The 27,251-nt window shown below is 39.6% G+C and overlaps 2 protein-coding genes and 1 non-coding gene across 4 annotated transcripts in view; 1 reads left to right on the forward strand and 2 right to left on the reverse strand.

The window, feature by feature from the left end:
- Window positions 1-27,251, reverse strand: part of Snx5 (sorting nexin 5) — a 41,506-nt gene that overhangs the window by 14,034 nt on the left and 221 nt on the right. The window contains exon 1 of one of the 2 annotated variants that reach the window (XM_046434556.2): window positions 8,581-8,718. The exons of the other annotated variant lie outside the window; for it this stretch is intronic. Within the exon in view, the coding sequence (XP_046290512.1) occupies window positions 8,581-8,631 (51 nt within the window). The 5' untranslated portion in view covers window positions 8,632-8,718. Of the gene's footprint in view, window positions 1-8,580; window positions 8,719-27,251 lie in introns of those variants that run through there. 2 annotated transcript variants of the gene reach the window in all.
- Window positions 3,558-3,795, reverse strand: LOC124089611 (small nucleolar RNA SNORD17). The gene has a single exon (XR_006850807.1). It is a non-coding gene; the product is annotated as a small nucleolar RNA SNORD17 (small nucleolar RNA).
- On the forward strand, window positions 8,350-25,988 carry Mgme1 (mitochondrial genome maintenance exonuclease 1). Its single transcript, XM_046439186.2, has 4 exons — window positions 8,350-9,085; window positions 15,121-15,340; window positions 21,362-21,494; window positions 21,872-25,988. The coding sequence occupies exons 1-4, from the start codon at window positions 8,350-8,352 to the stop codon at window positions 22,031-22,033; spliced, it is 1,251 nt and encodes a 416-aa protein (XP_046295142.1). The 3' UTR covers window positions 22,034-25,988.

Below are 27,251 nucleotides of genomic sequence, written 5' to 3' on the forward strand. Positions count from 1 at the left end.
TACTAAATTTAAATCAAGTTAAATTCTTTAATTCTTTTTTTTTTTTTTGGAGAGGGGGGACCAGGGATTGAACTCAGGGGCACTCAACCACTGAGCCACTTCCTCTGCCCTATTTTGTATTTTATTTAAAAACAGGGTCTCACTAAGTTGCTTAGCATCTCACTTTTACTAAGACTGGCTTTTGAACTGGCTTTGTAGGTGTGCAGCAATGCACCCAAACAATTCTTTAATTCTTAAAGCTCAAAAGTATCTCCTTTCCCATTCCTCAATGTAACTAATGCTAAAGTCATAAAACTCTAGAAAATGTTCAGTGAAGTCTGAGGTGTTTCCCTTTTAATTCTTGTCTTCAAAGTACAAACTTAAAGTCTAGGAACTGATGAACTTAAATAAGAAACCTGGCCCAATCAGCTATAAAAAGACTACATTCGTTAAAAATATATAATTAGGGTATGGTAAAATGCTTGCCTACCATGCATGAAGTCCTGGGTTTGATTCCCAGTACCAAACAAACCATAAATATAATTACTTCTCTCTCCCCTATCTTAGAAGTTGTAAGTACTTCTCTTTTCTGTAAGCATGGTGACAAAGAAAAGGTTTCAAATTGTAAAAAACAAACCAGAGGTAGCGCTATAAAGATGGTTTTGAAGGGCTGGGGATGTGGCTCTGTGGCTAAGCAACCTGGGTTCAATCCCAGGTACCACAAAAAAAATATCAAAAACCCAGAAAATGGCAACCAAGTAACCAAGCAGGATATGCTTCTCATATCACCACTAGAAGGAATTCAAACAAAAAATACCAACAACTTGACATGATAGTCTTAACCACCAAATAAGCAGGTCTGTATGTGGGCCTTAAATAATGATCTGAAACAGAATACTGACAAAATTCCCAGGGGAAGGAGGACATCACCAACTGTCTCACACTGTAGCAAACAATCCTCCAGATGAAGCATACATCATCATGGAATAAAAAATTGTAAATGTACTGGGGATGTCGCTCAGCAACAGAATTCTTGCTTATCATGTATGAGGCCCTGGGTTCAATCCTCAGCACTGGGGGAAAAAAATAACTGTGAAATGGTTAGAGCTTCTAAGTCAGCATTCCTTCTTACACTTGATTAACAAAACCAACACCCTTCAGACCCATGCCCCAGTACTTGCTACATAAATTGTTAGACTCAGGGGTTTTTACCCACCTCTACCCCTTATCTTGATTAAACCACCCAGAGTACTACTTCTCATATGGTGAGGCCAATATTGTGAACATCTGACTTGACCCACATATTAAATGACTTAAACAGATGTTAAAATACCTAGAATTTACACAGACATTTACATTCAGCAAGGTAAGGAAGGCTTCAGAACCAGGTTCAACCTTGGACATTAGGGACAGGGAAAATGGCTCAATGCCAGACATTTGACATGTAGAGTTTCATTTCTCTCTCAGACCCCTTATCATTGAGAGAATCAAATTTCAAATACCTACACCCAAACAATGGAATTGAGTTTTAAACTGACTCTTCTAGATTTCCCTATAAACCACTGCATCACACACGCAACCTCTCTACCAGATCCATTTTTCAATAAGAGATACAGCCAGGCACAGTGGTACATGCCTATAATCCCAGAAGCTCAGGAGGCTGAGGCAGGGGGATCAAGAGTTCAAAGCCAGCCTCAGCAACTCAGTGAGACCCTGTCTCACTGAGTAAAATACAAAATAGGGGGTAGGGATGTGAGTGGTTAAGTTCCCCTGAGTTCAATCCTCAGTATGAGGGGGAAAAAAAGGGGAGGCTGAAATATATCTCAGTGGTAAAGTACTTCTGGTTTCAATCCCCAGTATTAAAACCAACAGACTACAAGCACCTTCCTCAAGGCCAACAAGGGGTAAAGAAGCATTGCTTTGTTTAGAAACAAACCTTGAACCATTTTTAAGAAATCTGAATGCTTTTGGTAAGAGCCAGGCACTTTCCTGAAGGGAGAAAAACTGTTAGTGACTCCCCTGTGCATTTTCCTCCACTTGTCAATCAGGCACTGGTGGTAGGACAACCCGGCAGAACTTTGGGACCTTCACTTTTGGTTCAAATCTCTCTTGTGACTCATTCTGGCTCAAGACTGACTTAATGCCATCAGCAAAGCTCCCTCTTCAAAAGATCTAAAGGATCACAGATGGCAAAGGGTACCTTCATGACAAAAGGGCAAAGTTCCAAAATTCAAAACCCACAGGAGAAACAAAAACACATGAAATGATAAACACCAGGATGTTATGCTGCTTGCAAATTCTGATTTAGACTATTGCCATATAGCCAAAATGAAACTCCATAAACAGGGATATGCCAGAGTGGGAGCTAGTGAAATAGCTATTTTAATCTAATCAGTTTTGTACACCATGTTACAAAGTTGTATGTCAGTCCCAATATTCCCCTATGTATCTGAATATTACAAATAAACTACTACAGAGAAAACACTATTTGTTTTGTATAAGTGTACAAGGAACTGAGAGGGGAAAGATGCCTTCTGGATCAGATTTTCATTTTTTTCCCATAGTAAGAAAAAGCAAGGCATATTTCAGCTGGCAAGGCACTAATTAATACCTTCCTTTCTAATACTCATTAGTATGAAATAAAATGCAAAAACATTCTACCATAGATTGGGGAGATTTGAGGCAGGAGGATTTCAAGTTCGAGGTCAGCCACAGGAACTTAAGAGACCTTGTCTCAAAAAAAGACTGGGGATGTAACTCAGTGGGAAAGTACCCCTGGGATCAATATCCAATATAGAAAAAAGAAACTTGTCCAAATACTCCAGATTTATACTATTTTCTGCAAACATTTGAGATCCGTCTCACACATGCTTATAAAACATTAATTTGTTACTGTTTTAACTCACAAGAAGAAAGTGCTCTAAGAAATACCATAGCCTTCCCTACACCTCCTTCATGGTTTAAGTGTATTAAAAGGCAAAAATGATTCAAAGTATTGGTATTCTGAATTGTTACTGTTTTCTCCTACCCTAAAAATAACTAAGATTTGGGGCTGGAGTTGTAGCTCAGTGGTAGAGCTCTTTCCTCGCACACGTGAGGCACTGGGTTCAATCCTCAGCACCACATAAAAAATACATAAACAAAATAAGTTTTTGTGTTCATCTACAACTAAAAATATTTTTTAAAAAACAAATAACTAAAATTTAATCTCCACTGTAGCACTGGTACATAAAACAACTGAATCAATTATAACCACTATACTAATTATCTCTGCCTTTATGGGTAATTCGCTCTTTCTCCCCCCTGATTGAGGCCTATAACCACACATCTATCCTCAAAAATAAGAAAACTGGCTGGGATTGTAGCTCAGTGGTACAGCACTTGCCTCACATCTGAGGGGCACTGAGTTCAACTCTCAGCACCATATATAAATAAGTGAATAAAATAAAGGTCTATCAACAACTAAATGTGTATAATTCTTTTTTAAAGAGAACTTAGGACTTCTAGATCTCAGGCTACTAATAACATGAAAATTACTTAGGCACAGGCTTAACAAAAACCTGGAAGGGCTGCAGCAAGTGATCAGATTTGCACCACTCATCTTGGTGAGATAGGACCCAGAGGGACCCATCCCTGCTGACATCAACCACTCTTACCAGTAGGCTACCAACACACAAGCAATCTGCAATAGAACATTGCAGACTGCAGGGCATTTGGAAGCTACATAGCACCAAAGTTCCTAGAACAGGAACTAAGGCTTGGAAGAAGGTCAATGCAGCACACTCAGCGAATGGATAAACCGAATCATCATTTCACAAGGCTGCAGTCCATTCAGTAGTCAAATCTGAACATAGAAATAGAAAAGAGATTCCACTGAATTGCTTTAAGTTCATATCTAGAAATCCATCTAATTAGTTGCTATCTGGACTATCTTCAAATGAGTTCACAAAGCAAAAAGGGTTGGGTGAACCATATGATCTGCAAGTATCTCTTGGCACAAAAATCCTACTGGGAAACAACCACAACACTGCAAGAGAAAAAGCTCCCATAGTTGAAAAAAAATATTTCTTTCATTCAGAGCTAAAGCCCTTCACCTCCACCCAAAATTTGCATATTTATGATTTGCCTTTGGGGTTTTCCTTAAAAAGCTCAACAAATGCCAGTGCAAAGTGATGCATGCCTATAATTCCAGCAATTCCAGAGAATGAGGCAACTTCATGAGAACCTATCAAGCCTAGCAACTTCATGAGAACCTATCTCAAAATAAAGAGCTGGGCACGGTGGTACACACCTGTAATCTCACTGCCCAGAAGAAGACTGAGGTAGAAGGACCTCAAGTTCAAAGCCAGCCTCAGCAACTCAGCAAAACCCCATGTCCAAATACACACATAAAAAAAAGCAATCAAGCAAAAGGGAATGTAGCTCAGTAGAGCACTCTGGATTCAATCCCTAGTACCAAAAAACAAATTAAAAAAAAAAAAAAAAAAAAACACCAAAGCCCATGTCCCTCTTTTAGAATTAAGACAGCTATCTTAGGAGTAACGTATCACCTGATCAGAAATAGGTTGGAGGCTGAGAGAGTGCTTTTTCTGAAAAGCTACATCAGAGAAACTTCTTTTTTTTTGGTGCAGGGGAACAAACCCAGGAATGCTAGGCAAGTGCTCTACCAGTCAACCACATCCCCAACCCAGAGACTTTAATTATTATGGTACTTAAATAAGTTTACCACATTCATGACACATGATGTCCTACAGCCATCTTCTTTTCCTGTTTCAAAAAGAAAAAGCAGAACTTACAAAGTTCTGAAAGTCTTCTAAAAATATGGGTATCAAGTTTACAAGTTTCCTTAAATACTAACTTTTGCTGCATACTTCTTTGACCACTGGCTATTTGAGATATTCAGATTTCTAATCTATATACTGTTCTTAATTTGCTCAAGCAACAAAGCCCTGGTAGTAAAGATAGCAAGCAAAATTAAATAAACAGTAGAATTTAAAATCATCTCACCACAGCACATTACTCAGTGAGCTTCAATTTTTGCCCACAGAGCTTTTACAGGTGTTATGGCACAAGAACCCAAGGTTTACAATGTCCAAACCCAGGACTTCATTCACAAACATAACATATACAAAGCTGCCCCTTTATAACCTTTAAGTGCCCCCAGAACATGCTGAAGACAACCATTTAACATTTTTCAACAAAGTTCTTCAATGTTAGTGGAAAAGCTACCAAAGATATCAAATCAATTATCTAAGTTTTATGTTACTTCCTTACACAATCATAAACTTGCATCAAACTAGCCAACTAAGATTAGCATCTATAAAACAACTTTACTCCAGCCATTAGCACATCATTTTAGAGTCAGTTTAAACAGAGATTTTCAATCAAGGGTGAATCTACTGGGCCTCAAAAGACATTTGACAAAGACTACAGATATTTCTGACTATCAGAATGAAGGAGAGGAGGCTGCTGTTACCTAGGAGAGGCTGATAATGTTGTTCAACAACCTACTATGTATGTACAAGACAAGTTCCCAAAACAAAATGTCAACAGTGCTCAAGTTGGAAAAAAATCCTGGCTTAAAGTAAACTTCTAGATTAGATGTTGTCACTTACTAGGTCTTACCAAATGAGAATTCAGATCTCAGAAAAAAGTCAAATCTAGAAAATTCTCAAATAACCTCTTGGTCATTTCTTCCTGTAACCAAAAAATAGGAGATCATCATAAATTGTCAAAATAGTATTCACAAATGGGGACCTTAAGACACTGTGTGCAAGTTACTGATCCAGAACTAGGGCGTGGGCAGCTTTGATAAGTCATACTTCCTGGAAAAAATAGTCATGAGTGTAGCAAAAAACATTAGACCACAGAAATTGGTAAATTTGGACTTATAAAGCTGGTCAAAATTCAGGAATGGCCCTGCAGGACATTTCTCCATCCTAGCTTAAGGGCCCTCACCCCTAAAAGTTTCCAAATCAAGACCAGCTTTCAATCTTAGACAGCTTTTCCTTTCCAAATGTTCAGCTTACTTCAGTCCACTCACAATAAAGGAGAGAAATCTGAAGCTTTTCAGAACCAAAGAGACTCTATCACCCACAAAAAAATGCTGTTAAATGTTAACATTTGCCCTTACACTAATGGGAAAGACCAAATTAACCATGCAACTTTTCCCCTGAACTCTGATTTCTGAGGAACAAGCAAACACATTAGGCATAAGGATATTACAAATACTGGAGTGTTCAGCTACCAGACACAGCTCAATACTTTTAGTTTTGCTCACTTTGCCAAAATGAGTATGTACTAGCATTCAAAATCCTCAATAATCAATTTTACCCTCTACTTTTGTTTTAACCCCATAGGGTGGTAGGGTCTATGCAAATCCATGAATTCCACCCTTGTGGAAATTGCAAACTAAAGCAAATAACATCTAAACATTAAGCTAACATGTAAATGTTTCTGTGTGATGCAGGCACATACACCTGTAATTCCAGCATATTGGGAAGCTGAGGCAGGAGGATTTTAAGTTTTAGGCCTGACTGGGCAAGTCAGCAAGACTGTCTCAAAATCTAAAAAAAGAACTAAGTAGGGATGTTACCTCAGTGATAAAGCAACCCTAGACTCAATTCCAAGTACCATCCCCCTCCCCAAATATTTCAGTTGACTAACAAACTATAAAACTTTTTTTTTTGGTGGTGGTGCGGGTTGCACCAGGGACTAAACCCAGGGGTACTTGGCCACTGAGCTACATTACCCAGCAGTATTTTATTTAGAGACAGGGTCTCACTGGGTTGCTTAATGCCTCCCCTTGCTGAGACTGGCTTTGAAATAGTGATCCTCCTGTTTCAGCCTCTGGAACAGCTGGTGTGCCACCGTGCCAGGCTAAAACTGTTTTTTTAATCAAGATTTTACCCAAGACTCCCCGTTGGATAAATTGTAAAACTATCTAGACCTGATCCACCACAGCACAATACTAGTTATCAGCACAGATCAGGCAGCAAAATGAAGGGTAATTGATTTCTGTAACTTTGTCAGAAGGATCCCAGGGACACCAAAGCCAGTCTCACCAACTTAGTGTGACCCTGTCTTAAAAGTAAAAAGGTAGCTCAGTGGTAAAGAACCCATAGTTTCCAAAAAAATATCTTCGCTAATGATAGATCAAGTTCCTGGAACTACTAAAACCAAGAGGCAGTTGATAGTGTTCATAACCCTCTTCCAATTTTGATGGAGGATCAGGGTGGTGGGGAAGTCATTTTAAAAACCAATTTAAATAAATAAGGTGAGCTAAAGAAATCAAATCTTTTTTGTTGTTGCTGTTTTGGGACAAGGTATGGCTAGGTTGCTGAGGCTGGCTTTGAACTTCAAATCCTCCTGCCTCAGCCTCCTGAGCTGCTATGATTCAAGCGCCCCTAGTTCCAATCCCTGGTACCCCCCACCAAAGAAAATAAGAAAAACAAATGGCTATAAAAACTTCTATCCAAAATCTACATTTTGAAGAGAAAAATAACCAGAATACTCAAACTAACTTCAAGTTCTTACTTTGACTTAAATGAACCTCTTTCAACTTAAAAAAATCAAGCCCCTCCCGTGTACAAAGCTCTGTTTCAATAACTAATACAATGGCGCCCTTGTTCCAACAGTCCAGTTGCTCAGCCTGCAACTTCAGTATTTACTTACTAGAAGAATACTTTCTCCAAAGATGCCTGTGAGTTCCAAAGAGCTATTTTTAACATGGATCCAAAATTCTTAAATTTGAGAGCGCCTATTTGTTTTATATTTCCTTTTTAAAACTTTCTGTCAAGAAAACTACATGATGATTCTGCATTTAAGATAGCGGCTCCGAACAATTCAAACTTAAAGGACCAATAAAGAGTGGAGACTCACCTCTAAATCTTTAATTGGCTATAGTAACCTCAGTTTATGGCATTTGCAATCTTTTGGACTTCAAGAAACGCGCCTGGGGCTTACATAAATACACAGAATTTAAAAATAAAAGCGCAGCTCAGTAAACATTTCAGACCTACTAAAAATTACACAACTCCCACGAGGACGCATTTAGCGTTTACGAAGTTGCAAGGAACATGCTACAGATTTGAATTTCCCCAGTTGTTTGGGCCAAAAAGACCCTTTTCTTAAAGTGGGTTGGGAGAGGCGCCAGTTTGGAGACTACAAACCACTGACTTTTGTTTCATAATGAGTAAATTTCACGTCCACCTTCCAGTCACCAATGGAAACCAACGGAAGTTTTATGAACTTCTAATATTAAAACACATTCTGGGGTTTTCGAGAATCAGTCAAGGAGACTGGCCAAGAGACTACTCAGTATCGGTATCAGGCAGTAGAGGCGTGGTTCCTAAGTAAGGTCCTTCCAGCATGCGTGGTCCTCGCCCCAATGGGAGAATCGGGGGTCACCGGGATGACCCCGAGCAGTCTTCAGATGGAACAGAGCAGAAAAGGGGCACCAGATCTCGCAGGTGTTACGGTACTGGGAGGGAGGGTTGGGGTCCAAGAGCAGCCAGGCCCCTGGGAGAGGGTGGAGAAAGGAACAAGGCTCCGGGAAGTCGACTGGGCCTCCCGTCCTGGAGACTGAGGGGAGGACCTCACCTTGTTACGGTCCTCCTCCTGCTGCTGCAGCAACTCGGGAACCGCGGCCATGGCGACGCGGGCCTAGAGCAGGGGCCGCCTGGCTGTGCGAGGAAAGAAGAGGCTGGGCCACCACCGCCGGGGCGCCTCTCAGGGGCGACCGCGGCCCCGCCTCCGCTGGCCTCCCTGCCCGACGGCGGCAGGAGGCCTTGGGACTCCGCCACCATCCCAGCAGCCCCGGGAGCAGGCAAACGGCACGCCACGTGCTCCCCTAGAGCGGCCTCCCCGTCCCGGCTGCCGTCCATCTTGGAGCCGGGCAAAGAAGTAATGCGGGGCCTACCCTCGCTCCGCACCACGCGGAGACCGCTGACCCGAGGACTGCGATGCGGAGCGGAGCCACTGACCCTCTTCCTGCGAGGCACGCTTCGACAGAGAGATCACGAACCTGTACCAAGCAATTTATTGCTCAGCCCGAGTCCAAGATGGCGACGAGAAGTGACGTATGCAAGATCTCGTGAGAGAGAAAGTACGAGATTTGGAGTTGCCCGCGCTTCAGCACGAGGGGTGGGACTCCCTATGGGTTGCTTGCCTATGGAGGCTTGAGAAAGGGCAGGAGGTGGGGCGTGAGCGCCGCAGTGCATGACGGGGCTGTCTTGCCTGGGGCGGGGCTTGACTCCAGGCCAAAGCGCGGGACTGATAAAAGTAGGATTCCCGAGAAGGTGTTGGCGCCCTGGGAGTTAACAAAGCGTGGTGGCGTCCAAGGTACTAACCCTGCTGTAAGCTGACGTTCTGTTTCAGTTGTAACTCTTCCCTGAGCCACATTCTCCCCACACGGCCCACAGCCGCTCTGTCCCCGCCGTGGGTCTGCACCTGCGGTGGAGCGGGAGACCACGTTGTCCGGATAGGTCGGTGGGCCCTGCTGACCGCGGCTTACTAGCACCGACCTGTAACAAGGCCACCTTTCAGAAGTTCGAATTTCACGTCCGTAAAACGGCATCACTATAATGCCCACTTTAGAGGGTGTGAGGATTAAATAAGAAATATCCGTACAGAATATTTAACAAAAAACCTGATATTTAGAGATCCATAACTACGACTCGCGGCTTTTGCAGGACGCTTTCCATCGTTCTGTTTTGCGGTCTCCCAGGAAAACCTTCCTTCCTGAGCGTCGCATCTCTTCAGATTAGGGGCGTCTTGCCCAAACTATCTACTAGTTGGCATTTAATAAGTGCTAGCCTTTCTGGGATTGATTCTTTCATGGGAAATAGCTTTCTGCAAACACGTCGAAAAGGTTTACTAAATACAGTTAGATATGCAACGTGATTCCGATGCAGCTTTCACTGGTGGTTCAAATATGTTATAGGTCTGGTATCTAACACCACTTTTCTTTTTAATAGGAATACAAAATAAAAAAGGTTCTCGACATTGCAGAGATAGAAGTGAAAAAAAAATCTAAAGATGAAGGCATTTCAGACCATTTGCAGGCATCTCAGAAGTGTAAAGGGGTTTTCTGTAGAGCCAGCTCCCCTTGTGAATTTCTCCACTTCCCTTTATTCATGTGGCCGGAAGAAAAAAAACCCTTATGAAGAAGTGGACCAAACAAAATACTCTAGTTTAGTAAGGTCTGTTTTGTCATTCAGAGGCCTTGCCCAGACTCCAGAATCATTGTTTGAGGAAGATTGTTTACTATATGGACCCGTGAGTAAACATAAACTCTCAAAGCAAGATAAGGGGGCAAGAGTCCCACGAAACTGGTTTCCCATCTTCAATCCAGAGAGAAATGACACTTCTGATCCAAATGATTCTTCAATGCCTTTGAAAATCCCTTTGCAAAGGAATATGATACCAAGTGTGACCCGGGTACTTCAGCAGACCATGACATCACAACAGGTTTTCTATTTGGAGAGGTGGAAACAGCGAATGATTCTGGAGCTGGGAGAAGATGGCTTTGCAGAATACACCTCAAGTAATTCTCTTAATTCTGGTTCTATAATTTTTAGAATATAGAGAAAGCATTGGTATCAAAAGAATGAAGATGGTTTCTGTTGGGGGGTGGGGTACTAAGGATTGAATCCAGGGATTCCCTACCACTAGGCTACAGTTTCAACCCTTTTTATTTTTATTTTTATTTTTTAATTTTGAGATAGGATCTTGCTTTGTTGCTGAGTCTGTCCTCTAACTTGCCATCTCAGCCTCTCAAGTTACTGGGTTAGAGGTATACACGACTTTACCTGGCAGAATTAAGCATTTTTAACCTTACTAGTGAGGAACTATTTATTTAATTAGCATAAAATAGCACTTCATATGTATTAACACAATCCTCATGACAATCCTGTGAAACGTAAACTAGTTCCCCATTTCATAGATGAAACTGAAGCACAGAGATCAATAATTTGACTACATGAACATAAAATTAATTTGTTTTATAAGCTACAAACTATATCAGAATTGGTTATTTTCCCTAATTATGGAAAAAAGTCACTTGATAATAAAATTCTCATTTGGTAGGCATCAGAATCAAATAAACACCTGTTCAGTAGATCAAGTGTAAACTGACGTAAATTTAAAGATCCTGGCAATAAGCCAGAACACATGGCCCATTATTCAGATATTCTTGATTAGGAACTAAAAGTAAATTAACTTTAGCTTTCAAGTCCTAAATTTCTTAGATGGGTAAGAATAGCTTCCATTCAAAAACAAATGATTTGTTTAAGCCAATTAGCTGGTCCCATGAGGACAGTCTTGGTACCCACTGTGATCCCAGGTACTTCGGAAACTGAGGCTGGAGGATTACAAATTCAAGGCCAGCTTCAGCAAATTAATAAAACACCCTATCTCAAAATAAAATGAAAAAAAAAAGTATGCATAAGATCCTGTTTTTTATCCCCAGCACCACCAAAAAAATAATTAGTTAATTTTTAAAAAGTGGGGCTAGGGAGTTAGCTCAGTGGCAAGATTTGTGTGTATGTTTTGTTCAAACTAAATTTTACATAGACATTCCTTGGCCCTTGCTTCCTCAAGATCAGTAAATATACCTCTAGTGGTACATGAGCGCTTTTCTTTTTGTTTTAAAAGTAGTATGCTTACTAGACATAGGGGCACTGTGGTGTTTATAATCTAACATAGTGGCATTTGTGATTCCAGCAACTCAAGAAACTGAAGAAGGAGGATCACAAGACTGACCTCAGTATTTAGGGAGACCTCTAAGTCTCCAAATAAAAAGGGCTGGGGATGTTGCCCAGGGGTGGAGTACACCTGGGTTCAGTCCCTAGTACTGAAAAGGTAAAAGTAGTGTACTTATTCTCAAGCATTTTAGAAAAGATGATGTAACCATGCACACATTTTAAAGAAAATTAAGTATGACCAGTACATGAACCCAGGGGCGCTTTACAACTAAACTACATCCCCAACCTTTTTTTTTTTTTCAGGGGAACTGGAGATTGAACTCAGGGGTACACCACTGAGCTACATCCCCAGCCCAGCCCTATTTAGAGACAGGGTCTCACTGAGTTGTTTAGCGCCTTGTTTTTGCTGAAGCTGGCTTTGAACTTGTAATCCTCCTGCCTCAGCCTCCCAAGTTTCTAGGATTAAAGGCATGTACCAGCATGCCAGGCTCAGGGGCTGCCTTCTTAAAATGGGTAACTAGGGATAACCATGAAATTATTCTCCGCTTTCTAAATAAGCACCAAAAAACTCTTCTAATGACCTGAGTTTTGTATTTGTACCACTAGAATTTATGTTCCTCATGAGGAGTTGTTTTGATTTTCCTTAAACAACTTTCAGGAATCTGAATTTACTGGTAATTTAAGAATTGTAAAGGGAGAAACCTGCTGGGTCACATGGGAGCCTAGGGTCTGCAGCTCTTGGCACAGAGTAAGGAAATGCACTGGTGGCCCCCTAGGTAAAGGAAAGGAATTTCTCTTTGGATTGCAAATGTGCCCCTGTAACCCAGGGCGCATTTCAGGGTCAACTTTGTTGATCTAGATGAGCTTTCTGCTGTGTTTTTCTGTTAACTCCAGATCAACCTTCAATTCACTCTTTAAGAAAATAGGGGCAATCACATACAGATTAGTGTCATGTCAAGAAAGAGAAAAAAAGAAGGAAGGAGAAAAGTTACTAAATTGATTACTGGGTCTAGAGAGGCAATCTGAATACTACTGGATTGATAAATTCTCTCTAGTCGATCCAAAGCCCAAAGCATAGGGATGTGCCCAGAGGCTCACCTTCTTCCAAACATTTGAGCAATTTCCAAGTATCAGTTCACTTTTTAAAAGAAGGGTGAGGATGAGAAAGTCTGTTACACTCAGATTTAAGTGTTGATCATGATGAAAAAGGCTGAAGTTTATTCCAATTTATTTATTTTTGTTACACTCATTTGTTTTTATTTTGTTTTAGTGGTACTCTTCACATGTTCTGGGCAAGCACTCTACCACAACTACACCCTCCAGTCAACGCTAATTTTTTTTTTTAATCCTAAAATATCAACTATCTTGCCAGTTCTAGCATTAGAATATTGACGATGCATGATTTCTTTTTAAATGCACTTGTACTGAGACTTAAAACATTTCACTTGCATTCCTTTATTGAATAAATACTCTGACTTGATGATACCTGTAATCTATTCTTGAATTATTTTTTTTTTCCTGGTGCCAGGGATTGAATTCATGACCTCATCTCAGACCAAATTTATAAACTGAGTCATGTTTGATGTTCTGAGCCGCATACTCTAAGGGACTCTGAAGTCTAGATTTCCTTGTGTGAGGTTACATATATTGAAGAATCTAGCCACAGGTCAAGTCTGCAGCAAAGAATGAATTGCCTGTTTGCATGGCAGTAGATATAGCAACATTTTCTTATGTATGTTGCTGGGGAATACCAGCTGCTTCACATATGCTGAGCAAGCGCTCTATCACTGAGCTACTCCCCTTAGCCCTCTTCCTGTTTTTAACATGTTTATCTTCTGATTCATTAAGCTAGTCTATAGATAAATACCACATCTCTATTCTTTAGGTTTTAATTCCATCAGTCTTAAAATTTTTTGTAAGCTTTCTATGGGCTAATAATCCAAATTGAGCAAAGTATATGTAGAATAGAATAATTTATTTACTAAGTTGAATTCATCTTTAATTCTCCAAGTAATTTCAGAAGCAATGCCATTTTTTTTGCCAGTGGTAGAATTCAACTTTCAAAGTCTTCATAAATATACTTGAGGGGCTGGTGATGTGGCTCAAGCGGTAGCGCGCTCACCTGGCATGCGTGTGGCCCGGGTTCGATCCTCAGCACCACATATAAATATACTTGACAAGGGCTGGGATAGAGCACTTGCCTAGCATATGTGAGACCCTAAGTTCAATCCCCAGTAGTGCAAAACAAACTTGAAAAACTTAACATGGTTTAATTTTACCTATTGGATGAGATTGTTTTTCTCCTTTTATGAGGGTCTGTCTCCAAGCATGTATTATCTCCTACTAATTGTTGTGTGTATCTGAAAGGTGTTCTCTGAGTTTAAAATTCTTTCTTTGCTTGGGGTGAATTAAAAAGAGCAGATTCTGGTACCAAAAAAATAAATAAGTGCAGAGGAAGAATGCCACATATTCTTCTCACCTCCCCATCCAAATTCCACAACATCCAAATATTTTTAATCTATGCCTGTCTTAAGTTTTAGTTGTAAAAAGAACTAAACAGAAGCATAGTGCCCTAAATTTCTAATGGTTTTTATTACAACCAGTTAAAACTCTTTAAATTGGGTACTTACACAGACAGTACCATAAATTAGATGTGGTCCTTAAGCCCCCCCCCCCCAAGCCACCCCCAGATCTTCAGTTCTAGCTTTGGCTTAATTCTACTAGAAATATTTTATTTTAATGTGTTTCATTTCTAAACAGATCTGATCCCTTTGATCCCTTTGGTTTTTGAAAGCACATTCTTAGGGTCCACCAGAAGCTAAATTTTGGTATCATAGGGGTTGCCCCTTTCTCTCTCTCTTTTTTTTTTTTTTTTTTTTAATTGGTACTGGAGTATTTCACTAAACTACTTCCCCAGTCCTTTTTAATTTTTTTTTTTTTTAAGACAAGGTCTTGCTAAGTTTAGGGCCTCACTAAATGTCTAAGGTTGGCCTCAAACTTGTAATCCTCCTGCCTCAGCCTCCTGAGTCACTGGGATTATAGGCCTATGCCACTGTGCCCTGCTGGGGTTGCCTCTTAAAGGTAACTTTTATGGATTGTGTGTTTTTGTTGTTGTTGTTTTTTGGGATTTGGGGTTTTGGTACTGGGGATTTAACCAATATCATGGATGCTTTACAACTGAGCTACATTCCCAGTCATTTTTATTTTTTTATTTTGAATAAGGTTCTAAGTTATTGAGGCTAGCCTCCAATTTGTGATCCTCCTGCCTCAGCCCTCCCCCATTCGCTGGCATTACAGGGCTGTGCCACCATGCGTGGCAACTTTCATGTGACTTTTAGTTTTATGATTCAGAGTTGTCTAGAGCATTGATTTTTAGATTAGCTTTGTTTTTGTTTGTATCTTTTTTTTCCTTCTTTTTCCTTGATTTTTCTTTCAGACATCTTTTTACAAGGGAAACAGTTCCATGAAGCCTTGGAAAGCATACTTTCACCCCAGGGGAACATAAAAGAGAGAGATGAAGAACTCATCAAATGTGGCTACATCGAAAGCATCCAACATATTCTGAAAGATGTCAGTGGAGTGCGGGCTCTTGAAAGCGCTGTTCAGCATGAGACCTTAAAGTATGTAGGTCTACTGGACTGTGTGGCTGAGTATCAGTAAGTATGAAATTGTTTCTGTCACAGTGTGGTGGTGAGTGAATGTCAGGTAGGACAGATGGTGCCTGTCAAGAGATACTTCTTTTCCTGTTTTTTTATTTTTATTTTTTGGTACTGAGCATTGAACCCAGGGGTACTTAACCACTGAACTATATTCCCAGCTCATTTTTATTTTGAGACCATCTTGCTAAGTTGCCCAGGCTGGCCTTGATCATGCAGTCTTTCCTCAGGCTCCCAACTTACTGGGATTTTAGGCGTGTACCCAGCTTACTTTTTCTTCATTACCCCTGCTTCAAGGGATACCTGTAGGTGTTGTGGCATTGCCTCTTTAAAGTCAAACCTATATTATAGGTGAAAGTATTGGGTGCAGGGAAGGAGATATAACAGATACAGAAAGGAAAGATGCATAGTCCTTGATAATCAGTATTTCATAATCAAACTGCTGGGAAAAAAAGTCTAGTTTTCAGTATCCCCAACATGGTGCTTTCCAGCCTTTCCTTTTTCTCCTCTCTCCAAACAGGATACCAGCCATAGATCCAGTTTGATTCTTACATTTCCTTTTTTCTCAATTTTTTTTATTTTGGGTTTTTTTCTTTTTTCCTGTTTTCCTAAACGTAGTACCATGACCTGTTGGCCCTGAAAATCAACTTTCTTCCTGTTAAGTTGTTGACATGATAAGAAGAATTCTAAACTTACTGAAGCTTCCTGCAGTTTTAAAATTGCTGCTATTACTGTTTTTTCCCAGTTAGTCCAGATTCCAAGAGTAGCTATAACCTGCAGGCACCCTTATTCCAAATAAAGCATGTGAGCAATGATAACAGGATGGGGAGTGGGGGCAGTATCTGTGTGTATAGCCCATAGAGCTCTAGTTAAAATTTAACTTAAAAAAAAAAAAAAAAAAGACAGGGCTAGGTATGTAACTCAGTGATAGCATATATACTTAGCATGCATGCATCAGGCCCTGGGTTCAACCTCCAGCATCACCACACACGCCAAAAAAAAATTTTTTTTTAATTCTTTTGGCAGGGTTTGGGGTTGTGACTCAGTGGTAGAGTGCTTGCCTAGCATGTGTGAGACACTGGGTTCAATCCTTAGCACCACATAAAAAATAAACAAAATAAAGGTACATTGACAACTAAAAAATATTTTTAAAAAAAATTCTTTTGGCAGGGGGAGTACTGGGAGTTTAACTCAGGGTGCTATACCACTAAGCTACATTCCCAGTCCATTTTATTTTTTTCTTTTGAAACAGGATCTCACTAAATTGCTGAGGCTGACGTTGAACTTGTGATTCTCCTGCCTCAGCCTCCCAAGTCACTGGGATTAGAGGCGTGCACCATCATGCCTGGCTTCTTTGCCCAATTTTTAAATGGAGTTATTTGTTTTCTTGTTATTGAGTTGAATTTCTTATATATTTTGGATAATAGCTCCTTATTACATGTATCGTTTATAAATATTTTCTCCTATTCTATGGTTTGTCTATTCACTATATTGTTTCCTGTGCTGAGTAGAAGCTTTTTAATTTGATATGATCCCAGTTGTCATTTTTACTTTTGTTACTTGTGCTTTTGGGGTTATATTTAAAAAATCATTGCCCAGACCAATGTTGTAGAACTTTTCCCCTTCTAGAAGTTTTATAGTTTCAGGTCTTATAATTAGGTGTTTAATTTTCAGTCAGTTGTTGTATTTGGTGTGAGATAAGGATGCAGATTTGTTTTTCTGCAAGTGGATATCCATTTTTTAAACATTTATTGAAGATACTGTCCTTTCCCTATTGTGTTCTTGGCAGCTTTTTTAAATCAATTGACTGAAATGCATGGATTTATTTCTGGCTCTGTCCTGTTCCATTGGTCGGTGTGTCTCTTATTTTTGCTGGAACCATGCTGTTTTGATTACTAAACTTGATTTATTTATTTGTTTATTTTGTACTAGGGATTGAACCCAGTGGTACATTACCACTGAGCTATATTCTCAACCTTTTTTATTTTTTATTTTCAGAAGGGTCTCACTAAGTTCCTGATAGTGGCCTTGAATTTGAGATCCTCCTGATTCCGATCCTGAGTCTTTAGAATTACAGGTGTTAGTCACCATGCCCAGCATATAATTTTTAATTTGAAATCAAGAAGTGTGGTGCTGGGCACAGTGGTACACTTACATAGTCCAGGCAACTTGTGAGGCCGAGGCAAAAGAATTACAAGTTTAAGACCAACCTCAGAAATTTAACAAGGCACCAAGGACTTAGCCAGACCCTGTTTCAAAATAAAACATGAAAAAAGGGGCTAGGGATGTGGCTCAGTGGTTAAGGTCACTGGGTTCAACACCTGGTACCAAAAAAAAAAGTGCAATGCTCTGGCTTTGTCCTTTTAGCTCAATTGCTTTGGCTATTGAAGATCCAAATTAATATTTTAGGATTTTTTTTTCTATTTCTATGTAATATGACATTGGAATTTTATTAAGGATTACATTAAATCTGTATGTTGCTTTAGGTAGTGAGGACATTTTAATAGTATTTTGTCGATCCATGAATGTGGGATATCTTAAATTTTATTTGTGTCGTCTTCATCTTCTTTCATCAATGTTTTACAGTCTTTGATATGCTACTAAGATATTTCACGTTACAGGTTGAACATCTCTCATCTGAAATGTGAAATAGTCTAAAATCTGAAACATTCTAAACCTGAAGTTTTGGGTTTTCATTTTTGTTTTTGCACTAGGGATTGAACCCAGGGCAATTTACCACTGAGCTACATCCCCAGCCATTCTTATTTTTTATCTTGAGACAGGATCTCGCCAGATTGCTGATGGTCTCACCCAGTTACCTCCAAGGCTAGCTTTGAACTTGTGGTTTCCCAAGTCACTGGGATTACAGGCATGTGCCTGTGGCTTAAATCTTAAATACTTAATGTCCTAAGCATTTTGGTTAAGGCTATATATCCAACCAATGTTAAATTCTATAATTATAGTACATTTCTATAAACAGTGGTCCATGGCAGAAAGTTGGAGTTTTCTTTGTTTTGTTTTTTAGAGGCATTTTGATTTATTCAAGTGAAAATTAGAAATAGCATCCTCATGGAGTTACTGGGGCTCTCTTCTCATTTAGGTAGATTCTCAGACTTGGCAATGTTACAAAACAACTATAAAGACAATAAAATCTCTAGACCTGTATTGAGTAGTTACTACCCATAAATGGCTATATAGAATTTGAAAGTGGGCAATACAAACTGAGGTGTGCTGTGACTATATACAAACTAGTTTTCAATGCTTTAGAACAACAACAAGGCAAAACACCCCATTAGTAACATTTTCACATTAATTATATGCTGAAATGATAATATTTTAGACATCTGGGGTTAAATAAAATACTAAATACCTATTTTTTTCTTTTTTTAATCATAGCTACTAGAAAGTTTAAAATGACATATGGCTTGCATCTTATTTGTTTTATGTATTTATTTATTTATTTAATGGTGCTGGGGACAGTACCCAAGGGGCACTTTACTGCTGAGCTCTATCCCCCCATTCTTTTTTGTTTTTTATTTGAAATAGTGTCTTGCTTATGAATTGCTGAGGCTGACCTTGAACTTACTTGCTCCCTCCTCACCTCCGAGTTGCTAGGACTTCAGGTATCTGACATTTTATTTTATTTTTTAGTGGTGCTGGAGATTGAACCCAGGGCCTTGTACTGCCGCAGTCTGGCTGGGCACAATCAGGAGCCACTTGTCAAAAGAAACTAACTTTATTTTTAGAACCACACACGCCAAACAAAACAGCCTCTCAGGAAAAACCCTCAGAGCCTCAACTGCCACCACCGGCTTTCCACAAGCCTCTCTCTCCCCCCACAAGCTTCTCTCCACCTCCCACAATCCTCCTGCTCTTGAGGCCGATTGGCTGGGTCACGTGGGCGGAGCCAAAAAAGTCCCCCAATGAGCAGCTCCGTGGTCTGAAAGGGCAGGGAAACAGCCCAATGAGCATCACCGCAGAGGAGCCAATCAGCTAGATGTTGCTGGGGCCGCTGTGAGCCAATCATCAGCCAGCAGCTGGAAGTTTGCTGGCAGCTGGAAGTTTGCTGGGGCCCCTTTGGCTGTGGCTCTCAACATTGTACATGTGAGGCAAACACTCTACCAACTGAGCTATATCCCCATTCCTATTTTATTTTATTTTAGAAAGTGCTACTCTAGCTAGGCAGGGTGGCACACCTTTATAATCTCAGCGGCTCAAGAGGCTGGAGCAGGAAGATGGCAGGTTTAAAGCCAGCCTCAGCAGTTTAGCAGGGCTATAAGCAACCTAGTGAAACCCTGTCTCAAAATAAAATATAAAAAGGGCTGGGAATGTAGCTCAGTGGTTGAGCACTCTTGGGTTTAATCTCTGGTAACAGAAAGAAAGAAAGTGCTGTTCTATTTATATAAGCCTGCATAAGTTGTAGTTATCTAGCGTTATATTGACACGAAAGTAACATACATACTTTGTATAAAATTACTCTACAAACTGCGGTTTTATTTTTATTTATTTATTTATTGGTATTGGGGATTAAACTAGGGGCATTTAACCACTGAGCCACATCCCTAACCCTCTTGATTTTTCATTTTGAGACAAGGTCTCACTAAGTTGCTGAGGTTGAACTTGAATTTACAATCTTCTTTCATCAGCCTACCAAGTTACTAGAATTACAGGCTTGAGCCACTGCACCCAGCCAAACTTCTGATTGTGAAATGAAGTTTTAAAAGACAGATTGAACAGATAGCACCAATGATATCTCTCCACTACAATCCCTTTAATATCTATAATTGTAATATAAGAGCCCACCAGGCTGGGCACAGTGATGAATGCTTATAATTTCAGTAACTTGGAAGGCTGAGGCAGGAAGGAGCATAGCAATTTTGAGACCAGCCTTAGCAATTTAGCAAGGCCCTAAGCAATTTATCAAGACCCTGTCTCAAAAAATAAAAGGAATGGGGATGTGGCTCAGTGGTGAATATACCTGGGTTCAATCCTCAATACCAAAAAATAAATAAATAAATAAATAAATAAGACCCCCACCAGGATTGGGGAGTGAGGAGGGGTATACTGGTTACCTGACACCTCCCTTGAAAAAAAAAAAATAGCGGGCTGGACACAGTGACTCAGGAGGCTGAGACAGGAGGATTGCCAGCTCAAAGCCAGCCTCAGCAACAGCAAGGCACTTAGCAACTCGGTGAGACCCTCTCTCTCTAAATAAAATACAAAATAGGGCTGAGGTGTGGATCAGTGGTCAAGTCCTCCTGAGTTCAATCCCTGGTACCAAAAGAAAAAAAAATGGCAAGAAATTTTTATTTTCCCAATATCCCAGACTCCCTTCCTTGTATGTAAACTTTTAGTAGAGGAATCAGTGCCTATTGATTGTTAATGAATTTGAACCCCAGCTTTGGTTTTTGAGCAAGAAAATGTTTGAAGTGCCAAGATACATAATCTTTCATGATGGGGACTTTCACTATTGACATATTGTGTTTCATTCTGAAGATTTTGAAGCAAAATCACATTTTAATTCATCTGTCAACTATTAAACAAGTCCAAGGAATTACAAGAAAGTTTAGAAACTTAGAGCAAGGGTTGTTGCTCAGAGGTAGAGCGCTCTCGCCTAGCACATGCGAGGCCCTGGGTTCAATCCTCAGCACCACATAAAAATAAATAAAAACAAAGAAAGTTTAGAAACTTAAACTGCAGAAAAGTTGGGGGTTTTTTTTGTTTTGTTTTGTTTTTTTTTTTTTTTCAGTTTGCCCACATAGTTCACATCTGAGGTTCTTGTTTATATTGCTCAGGATCCAAGACCTCATGCACCTTAGGAAAGTGCTCTTCACTGAACCATGTGCCCAGCTGTATTGCGCCTTTCTAATCCTAAAGAAGTGAAACTAGTTTTGGAAAGTGGTGAATAGAAACAGGAGGTCATTGGGTAAACTAAGTAGTAAATGGTACAGAAGAGTTAACCTAATAGAGCTTCTCAGTTTGGACTGTTACCTACAAAGACTTCCTTTGGTTTCTCCTCAGGGGCAAGTTGTGTGTGATTGATTGGAAGACATCAGAGAAACCAAAGCCTTTTATCCAAAATACATATGACAACCCTCTACAAGTTGTGGCATATGTGGGTGCCATAAACCATGATGCCAACTACAGTTTTCAGGTTAGGGCACTGAACCTCTACTTACTTAAAGCTTTGCTCAATGTTTATTTACAGCTGCTTCACTGGTTTTGGTTTTTACCCTATTTTTATCCCATTGCTGTCTCTTATCCTTGTCTCACCTAAATATCACTGTTTTTCCTTTCATTCTGGGCATTTGTTTAAATAGTTATTTAATGATCACAGACCATTCTTTAGTGTTTTATCTGTCATCTTTGAGTTCCATGTGTCCTGGTGAAGTCTTTGATCAACCCACCTTAGAAACTGAGTTAGAATTATTATGCTTAGTACTGATTGAGTTTGCCCTGGAGTAAGAAGAAAATAAACCTAATTCTGGACCTAATGTAGAAATACTGGTATCACCCTGTGCTTCTTTCTAGGTTCAGCGTGGCCTGATTGTGGTAGCTTACAAAGATGGATCCCCTGCCCACCCACATTTCATGGATGCAGAGCTCTGTTCCCAGTATTGGACCAAGTGGCTTCTTCGGCTAGAAGAATATGCAGAAAAGAAAAAGAACCACCGTATTCAAAAAACAGATTAGAGTTGGTTACAGTGGTGTAGACCTGTAATCCCGTCTGTTTGGGAGGCAGAGGCAGGAGAATCACAAATTCAAGGATAGCTTGGGTAACAGTAAAATCTTGTTTCCAAATAAAAAATAAGGGCTGGGGGTGTAACTCAGTGGTAGAGCACCACTGGGTTCAATCCCCAGTACTGGAAAAGAAAGAAAACAGGATAGTATACCTTTTAGGAATATTAAGTACTTTCTCATTGTTTAGACAGATTCATTGCTATTCACTCTTCTAAAAGAGGAGATATGTCTGAATCTTAAAACCTATATGAACACAAGAAGAAATATTAATTGAAAATATGTTGTTGGCCTGAACACAAGAAGAAATATTAATTTGTTGAAAATGTGTTGTTGGGCTGGAGCTCTATCTTAGTTGGTAGGGTGATTGCCTAGCACATGTGAGGCACTGAGTTCAATCCTCAGCACCACATAAAAATAAAATAAAGGTATTGTGTCCATCTACTATAAAAAAATATTTTAAAAAGAAAGAAAACGTGTTGTTACTAAAAAGCCAGAAAAATTTAAGATTTAAAGAGCTAGATAATGGCATGTGAACTATGCTGCCTCTTATTATTTACCTGAAAAGAGGGCAATTAGGATTGGTAACCACATTTGTAGAACTTCTGTGTTTCTGGTACAATGCCCAGTCTTTGAATTGAGATTGGAAGGCATTGAGGCTTGATGTGCTAAGCATTTCCCCAAGGTTCACAGGGAGAGAAGGGGCATATCCCCAGGGGTGTAAAGGTTGAGAGAGACCTTTATACTTGTTCTGTACAATTCTGTATTTGTGTGTGTTCTCCCCCCATCCCCATACTGCATATATTCCTGTAACCTGTAATTTCCCCAGCATGTATGTAGAATGAGGATATATATTAGCCAGTCACCACTGCCAATGCAATTTCCTAAAACTTGCTTTTACATATTGGGGTTCTCTATATATTTCATTTAAGGGGAAAAACTTATATTGAACACTAACTGCATACACATGTGATTATTTAACCTGGAGTAAGCATTGCTATCTGTAAAGATGGAGCACACTTACCAATTCATTGACAGTATGGCATACCACATAACCCCTAGAAGTAGCCAGACATGTGGAAATTGTCACTGTATGTGTTTAGTAACTGCTTCTAGTGTCAGTCAGCTGATGCTGTGCATAAAATTTTTATTTAGAACTTTGTAGCTATGGGAACACTAACAAAATCCATTAAGTTTTTTCTATGTTTGATAAGTAATAAGTTGTTCTTGGGTTTGAGAAAGTTAAATAAATACCTGTTATTGCCCTGGGAGAAGTTCTTCTGTTTTATGAAGTAAGTCTGGTAGCATTTAAGTTACAGTTGATGACTTAAAATAATAGGCTCTATAAATTTTATTTACTTTCTCTGGTGCTGGGGATCAAACCCAGGTCCTTGTACATGCTAGGCATGTGCTATACTACTGAGCTACATGCCCAGGACTTTGTGGATTTTGTTTGGGTTTAACCCAAAGGTTCTTTACCACTGAGCCACAACCCCAGCCCTTTTTAATCTTTTTTTTTTTTTTTCTTTCTTTCTTTCTTTTTTTTTTTTTTTTTTTGTGTGTGTGTGTGTGCTGGAGATTGAACTCAGGGACACTCAACCACCGAGCCATATCCCCAGCCTTATTTTGTATTTTATTTAGAGACAGGTTCTCACTGAGTTGCTTAGCACCTTGTTATTGCTGAGGCTGGCTTTGAACTGATGATCTCCTGTCTCAGCCTCCTGAACTAGTGAGATTATAGGCGTGTGCCACCGTACCCAGCCCTTTTAATTTATTTTTATTTTTTTAAACTATTTCTCTTCTGTTTAATTTCTCTTTTTTTAAATATCTTTATTATTTTTATGTGGTGCTGAGGATCGAACCCAGTGCCTCAGACGTGCAAAGCAAGCGCTCCACCGCTGAGCCACAATCCCAGTGTCCCCTTTTTATTTTTTGAAACAGGTTCTCATTAAGTTGCTAAGGCTGGCCTTGAATTTGTGAACCTCTTGCTCAGCCTCCTGAGTTGCTAGTGTTACAGGTATGTGCCACTGCACCCAGTTTGGACTTTGTTTTTAAATTCAGTTTTGTTACCAACCCAGTAGCTTACTTGGTTCTACATAAACGCACAGAATATGGTGTTCTCAGCAAGCTCTCAACCATAGTCACCTGTTAGAGAATACAGTACAGGTAGGAAAGAGGAGGGTTGTGGGAGACCTTTATACTTGCTCTGTACACTTCGGTATTAATGTGGAGTATGGAGGATGGATTCCCATACTGCATATATTCCTGTAGCAAATAATTTTCAAAGTTAAAAATCAAGTGAAACTGTTAAAAGTTGAACTAACCATCTGGGTGTGGTGGAACACACATGTAATCCCAGTGACTTAGAAGGCTGAGGCAGGAGAATTGCAAGCTCAAGGCCAATCTCAGTAACTTAGCAAGACCCTGTCTGAAAATAAAAAAGGACTATGACTATATCAGTGATAAAGTGCCCCTAGGGTCCAATCTTCAGTACCATCAAAAAAAAACAAAAAAGTTATTGCCCTAGACATGGTGCAGGAGACTGAAGCAAGAGGGTTACCTGAGCCTAGGAGTTCAGGATCATCCTGGACAACATAATGAGACCCTATTTCTTTATTTAAAATTTTTTTAAAAAGTTATCACTACTAAGACAGGAGAAAGCCAAATCTGAATTTCTGAATTGAGTCACAATTTTTCAAGAATTAATATGTAACTTATTGATTTTTGGATACTACCTTTTCTCCTAAGTGATGCACAGCATATTAAAATTCTGTGAAATGAAACTGAGGTTGCACAATAAGGAGAGATTTTCTAATTAAGCATTATTAAAACATTTTTTAAAAGAGATAAATATTGCTCTTTAGGAGGCTTCCTCACAGAAGTTCAGGACATAACCTTGTAGTTTTTACTTTTACAAAAAATGTATTAGATTCAAAACTAACTATATTCCCTTTTCTGATGTAATTTTGCTCTTTCTTAATATATTCAGCAGCTGACAAAAGCTTCAAAGTGGTACTTAAAAACAATTTCAATTTAAAAATATAAGAATGGCTTTTTCCCCCCTTGAAACATGGTCTGTTCCTCAGAGCCATTAGACCATGACAATCTGAGAACATTAACCCCTATAATTCTATTACAATTCCAGGAAAACTTGTCAACATATGACCTCTGGTTTTTCATATGTGTTGACCCTGGTAAATACAGGAAGAGGGTTTGTCACAAGTCAGTGTTTCTAGGTAACCAATTTGCCTGCTGACTTTAAAAGGAGCTGGAGACGGGTAATTTGTTTAAATCACTGCAGCTTTCCACCTGAACAATTAGACATTTGATTATAACCTGCCCTATACCCTCCCTCCCTACCCCCACAGAAACGTGAAACAAGGGAATAGTGGGAACTTATATAAAGAAGCACTTCAGGTGTTTTGAGCTGATACCTGAAGAAAAACATTATTTAAACATTTGCTAAATAAAAGGCAGAACTGACTCTTCCTTCTAGTCCCACAGGCCTAAAAGTTAAGCACAAATTTGCTGCTCCTGGATGTCTAACCAGCTGATCCTCTTAAATAGAAGGGAGCTTGAGAGAATCTCTTTGGGGAGATGCTCATTATTGAACAAAAAGCTTGTATGTCACCTTGACACTAACAGTTTTCAGGTTTGAGTAATGCAGTTGTGAAAAAACTAATCAAAATGATGTTCTGGGTTAGGGTTTTAGTCTTTCTTTTTTGATTAAAAGAAAGAGAAAGAAAGTAAATAGAACATTACAGATAAAGCCCTTGTGTTTGTTTCCCTAATCCCATTTCCCTCTCCCTTGGGACAAACATCATAAATTTGGTATGTATCTTTCCAGTGTATCCTTTTTATAGTTTTATTATATGTATGGTCTCCATGAGTAATATAGTCCTACTTTCTATGCTTTTGTAATTTTTACTTGGTTTGTCTTGACTCCTCCCCCCACAGTGCTGGGTATCAAACCCAGGCCTTATACATAGTGAACAAGCTTTCTACCACTAAGATTAACCCACCACTCTCAACATTTCTTTCTGAGATCTGTCCAGGTTGACCACTTCTAGATCTAGTGCTTGGGCTTTAGCTGCTCTCTAATATTTCCTCATTTTTTATTGTAATACTAATGGTCTGTAAGGCTGACAATGTTTTGGTACTATGGACAATACTGCAGTGAACACCTTTGCATGTGTGTCCCAGTACATACATACAAGGCATATGCAATTAGAGTGGAAAGCAGGGTGTGAATCATGGCTTTGCCATTTACTAGTTCTGTGACCTTCTGTTACCTGACCTCCTGACCTAATTTTTTCATTTGTAAATTCAGGGGTATTTTAGTCAGCTATTTCACTGACCTGACAAGAACAATTTAGAGGAAGAAAAGTTTATTTGGGGCTCACAATTTCAGAGGTCTCAGTTCACAGCTGTCTCCATTGCTCTGGGCCTAAGGTAAGGCAGAACATCATAGCAGAAAGGTATCACGGAGGAAAGCAGCTCAGGATGTGGCAATCAGGAAGCAGAGCTCTACTCATCAGGGACAAAATATAAACCCCAAAGGCACTCCCCCAGGACCTGCCTCCTCCCAACACCCAACTGCCCACAGTTACACCCATTAATCTGATTAGGTCACAGCTTTCCTAATCCAATCATCTCACCTCAATTTTCTTGCATTGTTTCACTTGTGAGCTTTTGCAGGACACACAATCTAAATCATAACAAGAGGGAATAATAATCCTTAGAGTTGTGAGAATTAAATGAGCCAACCACTTAGAACAGTGCCTGCTACAGAGCAGGAACAAAATGTCAGCTGTCGTCATTGTCAAATGATCAGACCTGGACATGTCTTTGCTCGGTGACAGCTTGAACATTACTGCCAAATTTCTCTTCATAATGGTAATATCAACTTCCACTCCCACGAGTAATGTCTGGAATTTCCTGATTTTCCACGTATCTTAAGACCTTTTAGTCCCTACTTTTAGGGTGAACGTTCATTTTTTATTTGCAACACCATTACTGCTTGCCTTTGAAATCTGCTTTAAAACGGGATTGCCCTCTAGTGGTGAGAGAAGTACACTGCAGTTATGGGGCAGGATCCAAAAAAGAACAGATTTTCTTGTATCTTGGGGTAAATTAGGCAATTTTGGTTGCTATTAGGTTTGAATAAGATCAA

Source organism: Marmota monax, unplaced genomic scaffold (assembly GCF_021218885.2).
Source record: "Marmota monax isolate L192 unplaced genomic scaffold, Marmota_monax_Labrador192_F-V1.1 WCK01_AAM20220418_F8-fsc00005, whole genome shotgun sequence".
In the NCBI taxonomy this organism is placed as follows: Eukaryota; Metazoa; Chordata; class Mammalia; order Rodentia; family Sciuridae; genus Marmota; species Marmota monax.

Excerpts from the sequence above, each read along its gene's own strand:
- Mgme1 (XM_046439186.2), top strand. The coding sequence starts at position 8,350 with ATGCGTGGTCCTCGCCCCAATGGGAGAATCGGGGGTCACCGGGATGAC. Across the intron at positions 9,086-15,120 it reads AAGATCTCGTGAGAGAGAAA|ACATCTTTTTACAAGGGAAA; the intron begins GTACGAGATTTG and ends TTTTTCTTTCAG. Across the intron at positions 15,341-21,361 it reads GACTGTGTGGCTGAGTATCA|GGGCAAGTTGTGTGTGATTG; the intron begins GTAAGTATGAAA and ends GTTTCTCCTCAG.